The sequence below is a fragment of the Populus alba genome, chromosome 14 (genome assembly GCF_005239225.2).
Source record: "Populus alba chromosome 14, ASM523922v2, whole genome shotgun sequence".
In the NCBI taxonomy this organism is placed as follows: Eukaryota; Viridiplantae; Streptophyta; class Magnoliopsida; order Malpighiales; family Salicaceae; genus Populus; species Populus alba.
Window position 1 is genome coordinate 15,714,092 of NC_133297.1, and position 13,901 is coordinate 15,727,992.

Consider the following 13,901-nt stretch of genomic DNA (forward strand, 5'->3'; position numbering starts at 1 on the left):
TTGACATGGGGTAATGCTCGGGTTACAGTTAGGAGGGTTAACCCGAGTGGATCATAATTTCATAACCTGACTAGGAAGTCAATCCCAGACAAGGTCTAGGTCATGGTTCAGGAGGGTCAACTCGGGTTGACCCGGGTCAAGATAAGGACAAAAATGGTTATTATCATAATTTTAAAACTTAACTCTAAGATCCACTCTAAGCAATGCCTGGGTCACGAGTTGGTAGGGTCAATTTAAGTTGACCCAATTTCTTTTTAAAAGAATCAAAGCAACCTAGTTTTGATTAAAAAAAAATCAATGAATTTTTTACTCGTGTTTTATCTCGGATTGATCGAGTTGCGGGTCAACCCAGGTTTTTGATAGTGTCAAGTCTAATAAATTATTCCTCTATTTTTTTTCTTAAACTTGGACCTGTCCAGGCCATGGGTGTGTCGAGTCTTGGGTTGACCCTCCATGTTAGTCCAGGTTTTATAACCAGGGTTATTATAATATTATTAATTTCAACACTCAATATAGAATAAAGTGAAAAAAATCATATCTAATTATTTTATTTAAATATATAAGTTTGATAATGATACATATTAAAAGTAAAATAATTTTTTTCATATTTTATTTGTACCTTGTATTTGAATATCTTTTTTATGTTTTGATTTAAAAAAAAAAAAAAAAACAATATATGTTTATAATCTACACTTCAAACACTAGACAAGATAGAAGTATTATTGTCATTATAGTATATTATTATATCTTATCTCATGTCCACCAAACATAAAATAAAATAATTTATTCAGTCTATTCAAACTCGACGGACACCAAACATAAGATATGACTCCAGTCCATATAATACCATCCATTATACCAAATACTACTTTAACTCCTTGAACAGTTGATCCAAGACCAGATCGGTAGCTAAGGGCGATCATATAGGCTCATGTGATTCATGTATAGTTGTGTACAATATAGAGATTCAATAACGGGTTGTCAAAATATTTCAAAGCCAAAATAATAGTAATAATAAAAAAAAAAAAAAAATTATGATAGTGACCTTGGTTTTGTTTTTGTTATTTTTTTTAATAAAGCCAAAACAAATAACCAATTCTTCTTCTTCTTTAATTTTGCTTCTTTTTTTTTTCTCCCTTGAAAGTTTTTAAAGTTCTTTAATTTTACTATTTTTTAGTAAATTTCTTTCTCTTACTTTATATTTATTTTATTTATTAAATTAAACCATAGAAACTTTTGTTAACTAATTTGTATGACATTGGTTGACAATGTCTTCAACAACCCAAGAATATATGTATCTTCTTCATTGTTTTGCTCAAAATGAAAAGAATTAACCTTAGAGCGCATTTGATAACATTTTTTGTCTTTAGGAAACCAAAACATTTTTTTTTTCATTGTTTATATTTTTAACAAAGAATCATGAAGAAACTTTTTTTATACAAACTTAATTTAAGAAATATGATGATACAATGTTAATTACAAACATTATAAAAAGTAATTATGTTATGTAATTTAATCAATATAATTAAATGATATAATCATATACGACAATGATAGTAGTGATGATACAATGACACTATCAATATAAAAAGTAATTTTTATACAGACTTAATTTAAGAAATACGATGATATACAATATTAATTAAAAATATTATAAAAAGTAATTATGTTATGTAATTTAATCAATATAATTAAATGACACGATCATATACGACAATGATAGTAGCGATGATGATAATCAATATAATAATAAAAATGATAAAAATATATATAATACTATCAATTTTTTTATAATTATAATCTCATTGATAAATAATGGTGATTATAGTAAGTTTGATATGATAGAAGTAGTTGTAATAATAGTAAAGACAATCATAACATGTTTGCGAAAATAATAGTGATAGTAATGATGGAGTTAATGATAATGATGGTGATGCATGAGCTTTTCAGAAAAATATTTACTTTTCTTAGTTAATTTTATATTTTGTATTATTATGATTTTCTAGTTTTTTTATTTGAAGTGAATAGTTTTCCTAGTTTATTTTTCTTATTCAGTATTACTAGGTTTTGTAATTTTTTCTGTATAAAAAGTTGTAATATCCTTTTGAAAATTGGAGACATGGATCGATAAAAATTAAATATCTTGGGTTTCTCCTCATAGTTATGGTATTTTGGTCTTTAAGGGTTTCGAGTTTCAACAAACTCATTATTGTTCGCTCTTGACAGTGCCAATTGGTATCAGAGATCAACGATTCTTTGTGGTTTCGGTTGGAGGTCATAGATGATGTGTTTCAGAGATCAATGATTCCTGATAGTTAGTTATTGTGTATTGTTGAATAACCATGGTTGGAAGAGATTACATAACTAGATGTATTTGTTTTTTAGGGGACATAGAGGTTCCTCCTCGGGAAACAAACTTCCCAAAACTAGTGTTGTTTCCATCTGTATGTGTTATTATTATTGGAGATCCTGATGATGGGATCCATAACACGAGCTACACCAAGTTGTTTTGTTAAGGATCCACAGTAGGGTAAGCTCTTACAAATATGTTGTGTTAGGGACCCCTGATAAGGTAGCTCGTACAAAGGTGTTCAGGACTCATAATGGATTGAACCATATGTCAAATGGCGATAATGGTGAATGATGGTTTTTGGCTAAGATTTGAACTCGAGGATGAGTTTCTTTTAACTTGAGGAGACTGATGCATATGATTTTTAGGAAAAAATATATTTTTCATAATTAATTTTATATTTTCCTATTATGTAGTATTATGATTTTTTAGCTTTTTCTTCCCTATTTGAAGTGAAAATTTTTTCTAGTTTATTTTTTCTATTCGTTATTACTAGGATTTTGTAGTTATATTTTGTATAAATGGTTATAATAGCCTTTTAGCAAGGGGAGACATGAATGAATAAAACTCAAATATTTTGGATGTGTCCTAATAATTATGATGTGTTTAGTATTTGAGAGTTTTGATTTATAACAAATCTATTATCATTCTCTTCTTACTGCATTAAAAGGTGATGTTATAGGAGATGATGATAATGAAGAAGTAAAATAAACATGATAGTTGTAGTGATGATGGTGATGGCGGCAATAATGAGGTGATTTCAATGGTTTAATGCTAGTTGTAATGGTATAATGATATTAAAATTAGTAATTTGATATCTTATAAATAAAAACTAAAACAAAAAATAAAAAAAATCATGCTTGTTGTTTTTAAAAAACCTATTATAATTTTTAAAATTATTTTTAGAAAACAGACAAATGCAATAGTGCAATTAAAAATGTTTTATATATATATATATATAAAGGAAAATGGAATGATGTTAAACTGTGTTATTAATTAATAAATGTTTTACTCATGAATATATTTGGATCATAGATATTAAACTAGGTTATTGCATGTATGTTGCAAGTCATATTAATTATTTTTTTTAATGTATTAAGATTTTTCAGGCCAAAGAGATGTCTTTGGCATTATCAATACACATGATTTAGTGGGTAAAATCTAAAAACTCCTTAAACAATTATTGCTTAGTTCAGGTTTCAAATTAGATTGTATGAAAATTGTTCAGTGTGACATAGCAAAATTATTGGGTCAAAAAATAACCTGACAACAAGAAAAAACATTTAAAGTTTTTTTTTCAAGATGAAAGCTTTTTTTTAATATTAAAATGTCAACATATTGGATTGACTCGGTTGACGTAACTTGACCCTTTAAATCCACAAACAAGGTCATGGACTCCAATAGATTTAATACTATTTTTTTTAAAAAAAATATTTTTGCTTAATTATATAATAAAAAATAGATACTTGTAAAATCGAGCATCAACCTATTGTTGTGATGTTTATTTGAAACTACAATAACCCTATATAAAAAAAATTGAAACAAATCATGAAAATCAATTAAAAATCATCCAATTATTGAATGATAAAATTTAGGGGGAAAAAAATCAATAAAAACCCAACATTTGAGGATGATATTGGGAAAAAACAATCGGGCACCAACCAAATATCATAATGTTTATTTGAAATCTCAATAACCCTATAAAAATAAACTGAAACAACTCATGAAGACCAATTAAAATTAAAATTAAAATTAAAATTAAAAAAAATAAAAATATTAAGGATTAAATTGAAAATAAAAAACACAACATCAAATAATGAATTTGAAAAAAAAATCAAGCTAAAAAAAAATCAACTTAGACATATAGGTCTGGTTACCCAACATGGCAAGGCATTTTACAAAAAGCCTAATCACATGAGCCTATGCTTTTTTTTTTTTAAACAGGCGGACGACATATCATCCTCCTTTATTGTTTTTGAAAAAAAAAAAAAGAGAAAGAAGTGACCCGTCACTTGCAACTACTTGGAATCTAGTCACTATTATGATAGTTGAAAATTCAGGGGATGGGTTTTTTGTGTTATAAATCCATTTTTTAATTTATCTTTATCTAAAAACACCTAATAAACATTATACAAACTACCCTAAACCACCAAACAACCCCAAAACACCACAAATCATCTAAAAAAGCAAAAATCTAAACGGAACTCAATCTCTTTTTTTAGACATATTTATAGACAAAACCCATAATCATTGCACCCCTTTTTTTCCATAAAAAAACGATGAGTTTAATCGTTAAAAATGAATGACGAAACTTATCACTTTCTCTTTTTATTTTCGCAAGTTTATCTCTCATCTTTCAAACTCATAAACTAAAAAAAACCTTTTAAACCAAAATAAAAATTATTATTAATGTGATGTTAGCCATATATATTAGGCCTCTATCTTTTAATTTTGTATTTTTACCATAATTTTATGCCTAATTTCATCAAATTAAGATATAAAAGGATTTAATTGAAAGGAAAAAAAGAGAAATAGAAAAATTATAGATAATATATTTACATTACATAGATTTAACTTGCATCTATTTCTATAAATATAGATTATCCATGTACTAGCTCATTTTAGCGTTAAATTAAATGGGTATTTTTAACTCAATGGTAGAGTAACATCGTGGCTTAAGTGATTAGTTCAAATATGATAAGGAACTTTGTCTTTTTTTCATAAAACTTTTATGGGAGTATTTTTATTTGAAGGGAGATTCCATTTGAAGGGGAATATAGATATTATTAATATTTATAATTAATAAGGTAAGAAACTCTATATTTCTAATAAATATAATTGTAATAAATTCAAAGTTAAATTATAAGGTTAACATTATATAATGATTTATACTCGAATTTAGAGTATACTAATATATTAGTTATAGTTATAAAATTTAACATTTGTTTATTACATTAAAATAAATTTATTAATTATGAGTTGCACGCTTTAACTATTCAATCATGGATGTTTGGCGATGTATAATCGCTATAGACCAAAAAAAATTTTACATGTTTTGAAAAATATTTTTGAAAATCAATTGAATCCAAGATCCAATTGTTTGTTTACATTATGAAAGAAAAACATAAATAGCTTGAATGGTTACCACCGGTATTTCTTAATTTTTTATTTGAAAAAAAAAATGTCTCTAGTAGATATAGATGTAGTAGGTCTAATTATATTTCTTTTATTGTCCCAAACATACCAATAACAATATCAATAGCACATAAAGATCACTCTTCAATCGAATAATTATTGAAATTTCTAAACTTCCTTGTAAAGCTTGTTAGAAAACCTGTTGTGAAACTTGATTAATCACTTTTTATTGTTCAAAATAAAAAGTTTTGTTTTTTGTAATTTTTTAATTGTTTTAAATTTTAATAATTTGAATTAATTCAATTCAATTTTTCTTATTTTTATTGCCTATTTGATAGTATGATTGCGGTTACTTTTTAAAGTGTTTTTTACATATAAATATATCAAAATAATATTTTAAAAAAATATATTTTTAAAATCAGCATATTAAAATAATCTAAAAACATCAAAAAAATATTAATTTAAAATTAAAAAAATACTTTTAAAACACAAAAATAAATAGAATTTCAAGCATTTATTCACTCAAAATTAATTGCTTCTATTTTCACTTTCCGTAAGTGGCCCCGGGCCTTTTCCAACCTTTCAATGGCTCCTCCGCGTAGTTCTTTTGAATTTCAAATAGTATTTTATATGTTTTAAATTATCTAATAAATCATTTAATAAAAGAATGAAACGAATGAAATCTTTGCAAGACTTTAATGATACCTTCCCGGACCAAACATTTCCTTATTAGCTTTACGGGAAATCTTCAAACGAATGAAATCTTCTAATTTTTAATTTTACGATATTTAACTCTATATATTTCAAGAATATTGAATATACAAAAATAGATATAATAGAGTTTCTCTTATTTATATTAATAGCTACTTTAGAAGGAATATTTTTACACAGTGTTAACAAATTAATAACAATATATATATATATATATATATATATATATATATATCTTTTCAATCAAAACTTTTATAAAACAAATATTATTAGACTAATTGAGTATGGTTTCTTTTTAATATGTATAAAATATTTTTCAATAATTTTAATTTTAATTTTTTAGCATTTTAAATTAGTTTGTTAGGACTAATATTTATTTTATGAGTTTAGGAGTCTTTTTTTTTTAATTCTTTCTATTTATTATCTTTTCAAGAAATTTTCAAACAAATAATTTCAATGAAATCTTTTAATTTTTAATTTTATTATATTTAACTCTATATATTTCTCGATCCATAAAACACATTGAATATACAAAAATTAGTTATAATATAGTTTTTTTTATGTATTAATAACTATTCTAGGATGAATGTTTTTACACGGTGCTAATAATTGACAGTTAACAGTTATAACATGGCCGCTCATTACAAAGCCATACTAGGAATATATATATATATATATAGTAACCAAAAAACAATCTAACACTATTTGTTTTTAATTTATGTTTTAAAAGCATTTTGAAAAAATTAATTTTTTTTTATTTTTTTTTACTTCAAATTAATATTTTATATATATTTTTAGAACATTTTAATATCCTGATGATGGTGTGAAAAATAATTTTTTTAAAATAAAAAAATAATATTTTAATTTATTTTTAAATAAATTTTTTTTAAAAAAATAATCAACTACAATCCTAATCCTAAATAAGCTATAAATAAAAGGGTAAAAGGCAATTTGTCTCTGCAAGAAGCTTGTCCAAGAGGTACCAAAAATATATAAAAATAAATCCGTTCACACAGTAAACTCAAGATTCAAATACTTCCAAACTTACAGGAACACAACCTCCTTTTCTACTCGGAGCCACGAGCAGGCGAAATACAATACTTGATTCGAAAATAAATGTCAAGTTCATAATAATTTATGGTACCACCCTTTGATTGGACTAGCTAATAATTCGATTCACCAAACAATCATAAGAGCCCTAAAGGACACCCCCACTAGTCTGATTTTAGATTCTCACAATCCATGCAGACATACAAACACTTACAAGGAGTAGGTGAAAAAAGTTCAAACCAGCCAGTAGGTCCCTACTAAAAATTGCCATCCAAAATAATTACTCTATGAAATTAAAGAAAACCATAAAGCTTCCACAGGCCACTCCCTCCAAGTAGGTATGACAAGCAAATCTCAAATTGATTTATAGCCAAGTACACGCAAATAAGTTTACATGGCCCATTGTTTCGCACTTTTCTGCCTATCAGCTTTCAAATACTTTTAACAGTTCAAAAGCACAACTAAACTCAGTCACCAACAATGGAGGATGGAGGTTTTGGGCATAAATTAGAAGGCAGCCAACTTCATCAATGACCTGAAATTCTATGCTCTTCCAGTCTACTCAAATAGATAATTGATACAAAAAAATAAAATACCAGCTATACATAAGTCAACACAATCGCATGTTTCACTAACCATACACAAAAAATGAATTGGTTTCTTAGAATACGCACTCCCAAAATTATTTGTTTGAAGATTATGAGGAACCACAAACGCTGGCTGAAATTTCACACTTCAAGAAACCAAGCAATATTTGGCAAGAAAACCCTGCTCCTAGTTTGAACATGTTGTTTGATCATTTTAAGTTCCCTTGAGGGAGATGCCTAGATAGAAAGTTTCGCACAAAACAGAATGCAGATGAATACTACCTTTTCTCTCATCATCTTTTGCCCTCAGTGGAGTAACTCTGATTTTTCTCTCTTTCTCGGACAGCAAGCTTAATTAGATAAAACAAACCTTGACTAATGTCCACTCCAGACAGATGTAGCCAGAGCCATGGAATTGCGCAGTCACCCTGTCCATTCTGATTACCAGACAACATTAGGCAGAGGCTTGCAAGCCAATGAAGGAAGGAGATAAATGCTTAAAGCTGGACCAACAACCCGTAAAACACCTTAGAAGCCACTGCTGGAAGATGTGTCACCTGTCCTGCCAGTGCCTGTGGATCCATTACTGGTTTTGCTAATGATCCCTTTTCCAAAATACTCAGCAATCACAGAAAACCCATCCTTTGAACTCTTCACCTGCTGAAAAAATCGATCTTGATCTTTAGAATTCTGCTCCAGGCTTCTTTTTGTTTCAAGAACAGATCTGTATTCAGAAGCACACTCAGGGCATTCTTTTTCATTATCGCCAAGGCAACGCTGATGAAATGAATGCATGCACATAAAATGTACAGCAGGAAGATCAAGGGTGAAGGTGCAAGCAGTGCACTTGCTGAGCTGAAATATCCTCGCATTTGTCCTGAGATCCTGAATTTCTTTTCTCATTGTCAAAGTGTCTTCCTGCAAAACCAAAGGACTCATTAACTACTTTCGTATTTCCTCGGTAAATAAACAATTTAGCGTTCACAATGGAATTGAAAGTGAACATCTATTCTCAACCAAGATTAACAGTGGGGAAAAAACAAAAGCCTTGATTCCCTACATTGTCAGGGAGAATTAAAAACTCAAAAGTTAGAAAGTTTCATAAAGATCGTTTGAGGCTGAAGGCATCGAATATGCAAGTCTACTTTCACGAGTGAATCTGATTGGCTGCAACAAAAATAAAAAAGCAGTTCTTCGGAGGATGAATACTGTTCATGACCATTTATTGGCGATAGGTGCAAGGACAGAATTAAGGTGAAATAAATTTTAAAAGAAGCAAAGCACAAACCTGATACTTCTCAATAGCTCGTCGATCTTCTTCAATCAGCTTTGACTCCTGCTCAAGCTTCCGAGCAATATAATCCTTAATGACAGAGAGCGTAAGGCATGGATTCCTGGACAGTGTCTGAAGAACAATAATAGGAGGCAAGATGTCATCCCTTTCAATATATGTCAGAACATCCTTCACTTCCTTTGAGCAATCTTCTCCAAGTTCACCAAAATACTTCAGCAGATCTGCCCAGAGAGATGGATCTCCTCCCTTACCAGAATCCCCCAGCTTTTTGCAGCATGCAATCAATCCTTCATGGTCCTGGGATTGCATGTAGCAGGCAATAACCTCTTTATATAGTTTCATCTTCTCATACAGATACAAAAGCCCATCTTTAAATGCATTCATCTCGCAGAGAATTATAGCAAGATCAACATCATAAAGTGGCTGGTCCAGGTCGGATGGCCACGCACTCTTAAGCAGACGCAGACCCTTCTCACACCTTTCCATACGATCTCTTTCCTTAGATGTATCTTTGTGATCAGCGCTTGATTTCAATTTGGATTCTGCTTTGGGTATTACCAATGAACCTGATCTTGCTTTAAGAGTGTGATCCACACCATTACTAGCTTGTGAGATAGATGGGAAGTTCAAGTCATTTGACAGGTATAACTCCAGGAGGGTATTGTGAATTTCTACTTGTGCAGGTGAGTCCTTCACCTTGTCCGTATATTTTTCAAGAAAGTCCATGAGGGACGGTGGATGATGGATGAAAATGTTGAGAAAATCAACAGGAGATGGCAGCATAGTTAAGTATGTGCTACTTGAGGATTCTCTCTTTGTTGATTCTCCATCCTCGGTGCAAAGCCTCATGAGTATCTCGATTGTCTTCACTGGCTTGTGCTCTATGAGAATTTTACCATACTCCTTCACAGTCACACCAGCCTGACTTGGTTCAAGACTTGAAATATACTGCAAGGCTTCCTCATATCTGCCAAGGTCTTCAAGTAAGATCTTCAAGTACAGTTCATGCCTCCCTGCCTTCTTGGCGACATACATTGCATGCTCATGGTAATTGGCAGCACGACAGACCCTTATTGCAGTCTCCACATCAAACTTATGTTCTCCAGCACCATCTTCACTTTTAATAAATACATTAAGCTTCTCAACATCTTTCAATTTGGTATAGCAGTTTAAGAGCAAGGTTGTATGATCTTTAGAAGCAAGCCCCTTCTCATGTAATTTTTCCAAGTAACTAGTAAGGTTGTATATTCTCTGTGCATCCAGAAACTTCTGTATCACATATGAAGGTTCAAGGTGACCAATAGTGGAGATGTACTGTATCATGGCCTCATCATAATCTTGCTTGCTATATAGATGATCTCCATACTTCCTTAGAACTTCTGCAGTAGCAGCAGCATCAGCTTGCTGACTCTGAACTAGATTGATAGCTACAGTATACAGATTCTTCTTGAAGAGCATGTCTAGCTTGCTTTCCATATCCTTTTCCCCGATACACAGAGTTGATTTGTCAGTCATTATAAGAATAATGTTACCCCATTCACACAGCATGTGAGAAACTTCTTTAACCACCAGACTGTGGGCTATCAAACGGTTCTTCAGGTCATAAACATTGAAAGTGTCTTTCCCAGTCCTTTGGTCTGCAATAACACATAAAAGGTAACCACGAAACCACCCTAGAAATTTCTTCTCTCCCTCAAATGCCCAACAAGGACCACGTCCATCAACTTCGTAAAAATACACAGCCTCGGGCCGGCCAATTATTAACTCCTGGTAATAAAGCAACATAAAGACCAATATGTCATACAATTACTAAAGCAATAAGAAAGAAAACAAACAAGGTTTCACAGACTCCTTACCAAACGATCACTCATCGTAACACTATTGAAATTACATCCAATCTGATCTAAGGTTTGTCTCCTGGGTGGTTGATTATGCATGCTGAACAAGCTCACCGAATCTGGAGTCACGGCAAATAATTGAAGGGCTTGACCATCCACTCTGAATCCAAGACCTGTAATCGATGAATGACTTTTATCAGAAACATTATCCACTTGGAGCTTGAACCGCGTGATTCGTTCCCTCGCAATATCCCCTTTGATGCAGTAAATGCAACCATTGTCTAAACCAATAGCCATGAGTAGTATCGGAGGAGCTTCCTCTAGTACTAAAAAAGAAGTAATCTGCAGAGATTTCCACAATTCTTTAGTATATCCATCTTTCCGTATACAAATTTTGTTTGTACAATCGAAGAATACTTAAAGCAGCAAACAAGGTAAATATCTGGAAAAAAGAAAGAAAGAAAGAAAGGAACTAAATACATTTGCTTCGGGAAATTGATTGGTGAAAATCCGCAATATTCCAATACAATCAGGGGTAGTAGCACTCGTGCCTTCGGATTGCATCTTGTCGAGATCAAATACTTTGAGGCACATGGCAGATTGCTGCGGAGATATTTGTTCATCCTCACCCACAGTCACCAAAAAATTCCTTTGCTGATTCATCACAAAAATAAGAACAAAAAACAAAAATATCAAATTCAAATCACGATCTAGTTTCACTACGAGCATTTAGCAATTGTATTTTACCTACATTTTCTCCATTTTAAACAAATTGCCCTAAATTAGAAGCTTCAATGATCTCAAAATCCAAAATTGAACTTCACGCTGAACCAAATAAATTTCCTTTTTATTTTTTATAGTTATTTTCAATATTTAATTCAAAAATTGATTGAGCAGGAAAAATAAAGAAAATGAAAAAAAAAAAAAAAACCTTGAGGTGTTGGAGGAAGAGGACAGAGGAGGAGTGAGATTGGAAAGAGAAATTGAGCTTGAGGCCACGATCCAGCAAGCTTACAGTGCCATCATCGCAGCCGATCACCACCTTCCCTCTGCCGCTAGAACAGCACTCGATCTTCCCTGCCGTCACATCCTCGGGAATGGAGCTCTTTCCTCCGTATTTCTCCTCGAAGAACTCGAATTTTCTCCACTGATACATGATTTTTTTCAGTAATAATAATTTAGATTTTCATGGAATGCAGAATTATTGGATCAAAAGGGAAGCAGCAGAAGAAGATGAAGAAATGAAGAAAGATTTGCAGGATGATCGGCGTCGTTCTGAGATAGACAAACGACACTGCGTTTGATATTGTAAAATCATTTTCTTGACCCGACCAATTTGGAGTAAGGTCCGAATCATATATTTTAACCAGATTTACTGGGTAAACTTTAGTTTATCTTTTTCTTTTTTTAATCAAAACACCGTTATATTTTAATAAAAAAAAATCAATATATTACAGCGTCAACTAATTTTTTTTTATATTTTTTTAAAACTCAGTTTGTTATGACCCAAGTTAGCTGGATTGGCTTTTAAAAAACTATATTTACATGATGCGGTATATAATAAATAATTGTTTGTTTTTGTGTTATAATTTCCTTTTAAATTATTATTTATCTACTAAATATTAAATTAATATTTTATAAATTATTTTAATATATTAATTTTAAAAATAAAAAATCTAAGAAAATATTTTTTTAATTAAAAAATATTTAACATTACAATATACGAAACCAGTTATTAAACCCAGCTTGGCCCGACAGATCAACCCGGTGGCTGGACCGGTCTGGGTTTAATAAAAGACTGGCTATGGCAATAGCCCGGCCAAACCCGAGCGACCCGGGGGGTCGACCCATGACCCGGGCTAACCCGGACAAGACTCGGTTTTTTTTTTTTTTAATATGGGATTTGAAACCCATTAATATATATACTCTATGTTCCGAGGAAAAAAGTCATATTTTTTTAATGTGGGATAAAAAATCTTTTAGTTTAAATATTTCAACTAAAAAAGATAACATCTTTTGTATATATACTTTATGTTTCTAAGAAAAAAAATCATGTTTTTTCAATGTGGAATAAAAAACCTTTTGGTTTAAATACTTTAACTTAAAAGGATAACATAATATTTTTTAAATGTGGGATTTGAAGCCTTTTTGTATATATACTCTATATTCCATGAAAAAAGTTATGTTTTTTTAATGCGGGATTTGAAACCCATTAGTATATATACTATATGTTTCCAAGAAAAAAAATCATGTTTTTCAATGTAGGATAAAAAATCTTTTGGTTTAAATACTTCAACTTAAAAGGATAATATAGTATCTTTTCAATGTGGGATTTAAAACATTTTTATATATATACTGTATGTTTCCATGAAAGAAGTTATGTTTTTTTTAATGTGGGATAAAAAAACTTTTTTGGTTTAAATACTTCAACTTGAAAACTTAACATAATATCTTTTTAATGTGAGATAATTTTATTTTTTTAAATATTCTTTTAAATTTCATTGTTTATAATATGTATAACATATATTTACATGGATTTTTTCATCTGAAATATATATATATATATATATATATATTATTTTTATTTTTATTAATTTTTCCGAGTTAATCCATTTATAAAATTCAGGACCCCATTTTTTAGCCAAATCAACCTACAAACTGGGTTTAATAATTATATAAGAAACGCAAGCTACACGTCAGCTATCAAAGACTGTTTAGGTAATTTCGGAAAAACTGGGAACTCTGCCTTCCTCCCCTGCTATGTGAGTCTATCATGAAGAGAAAGAGAGGGGAGATGGCCGTAGCTTATTTTCACTTAAACTACATGTGTTCAAATCAAGCTCGAGCTTGTGTTTGGGTTAATTTTAAAATAATTTTTTGTTTTATATATTTTTTTTGTCAGCCCATGAACTAAACTTTCGGATTAATTACCTTCC

At 30.3% G+C, this 13,901-nt stretch overlaps 1 protein-coding gene across 1 annotated transcript; it reads right to left on the reverse strand.

Annotated features, from left to right (window-relative positions):
- Positions 1-7,736: 7,736 nt before the first annotated feature.
- On the reverse strand, positions 7,737-12,298 carry LOC118047961 (vacuolar protein-sorting-associated protein 11 homolog). The gene is made up of 5 exons (XM_035057478.2): positions 11,897-12,298; positions 11,446-11,619; positions 10,984-11,307; positions 9,122-10,894; positions 7,737-8,751 (listed from the first exon to the last, which is right to left on the reverse strand). Exons 1-5 carry the CDS (start codon positions 12,119-12,121, stop codon positions 8,362-8,364), a joined length of 2,886 nt encoding a protein of 961 aa, XP_034913369.1. The 5' UTR covers positions 12,122-12,298; the 3' UTR covers positions 7,737-8,361.
- Positions 12,299-13,901: the final 1,603 nt, after the last annotated feature.

Excerpts from the sequence above, each read along its gene's own strand:
- LOC118047961 (XM_035057478.2), bottom strand. The coding sequence starts at position 12,121 with ATGTATCAGTGGAGAAAATTCGAGTTCTTCGAGGAGAAATACGGAGGA. Across the intron at positions 11,620-11,896 it reads TCTTCCTCCAACACCTCAAG|CAAAGGAATTTTTTGGTGAC; the intron begins GTTTTTTTTTTT and ends GTGATGAATCAG. Across the intron at positions 10,895-10,983 it reads TTACGATGAGTGATCGTTTG|GAGTTAATAATTGGCCGGCC; the intron begins GTAAGGAGTCTG and ends CTTTATTACCAG.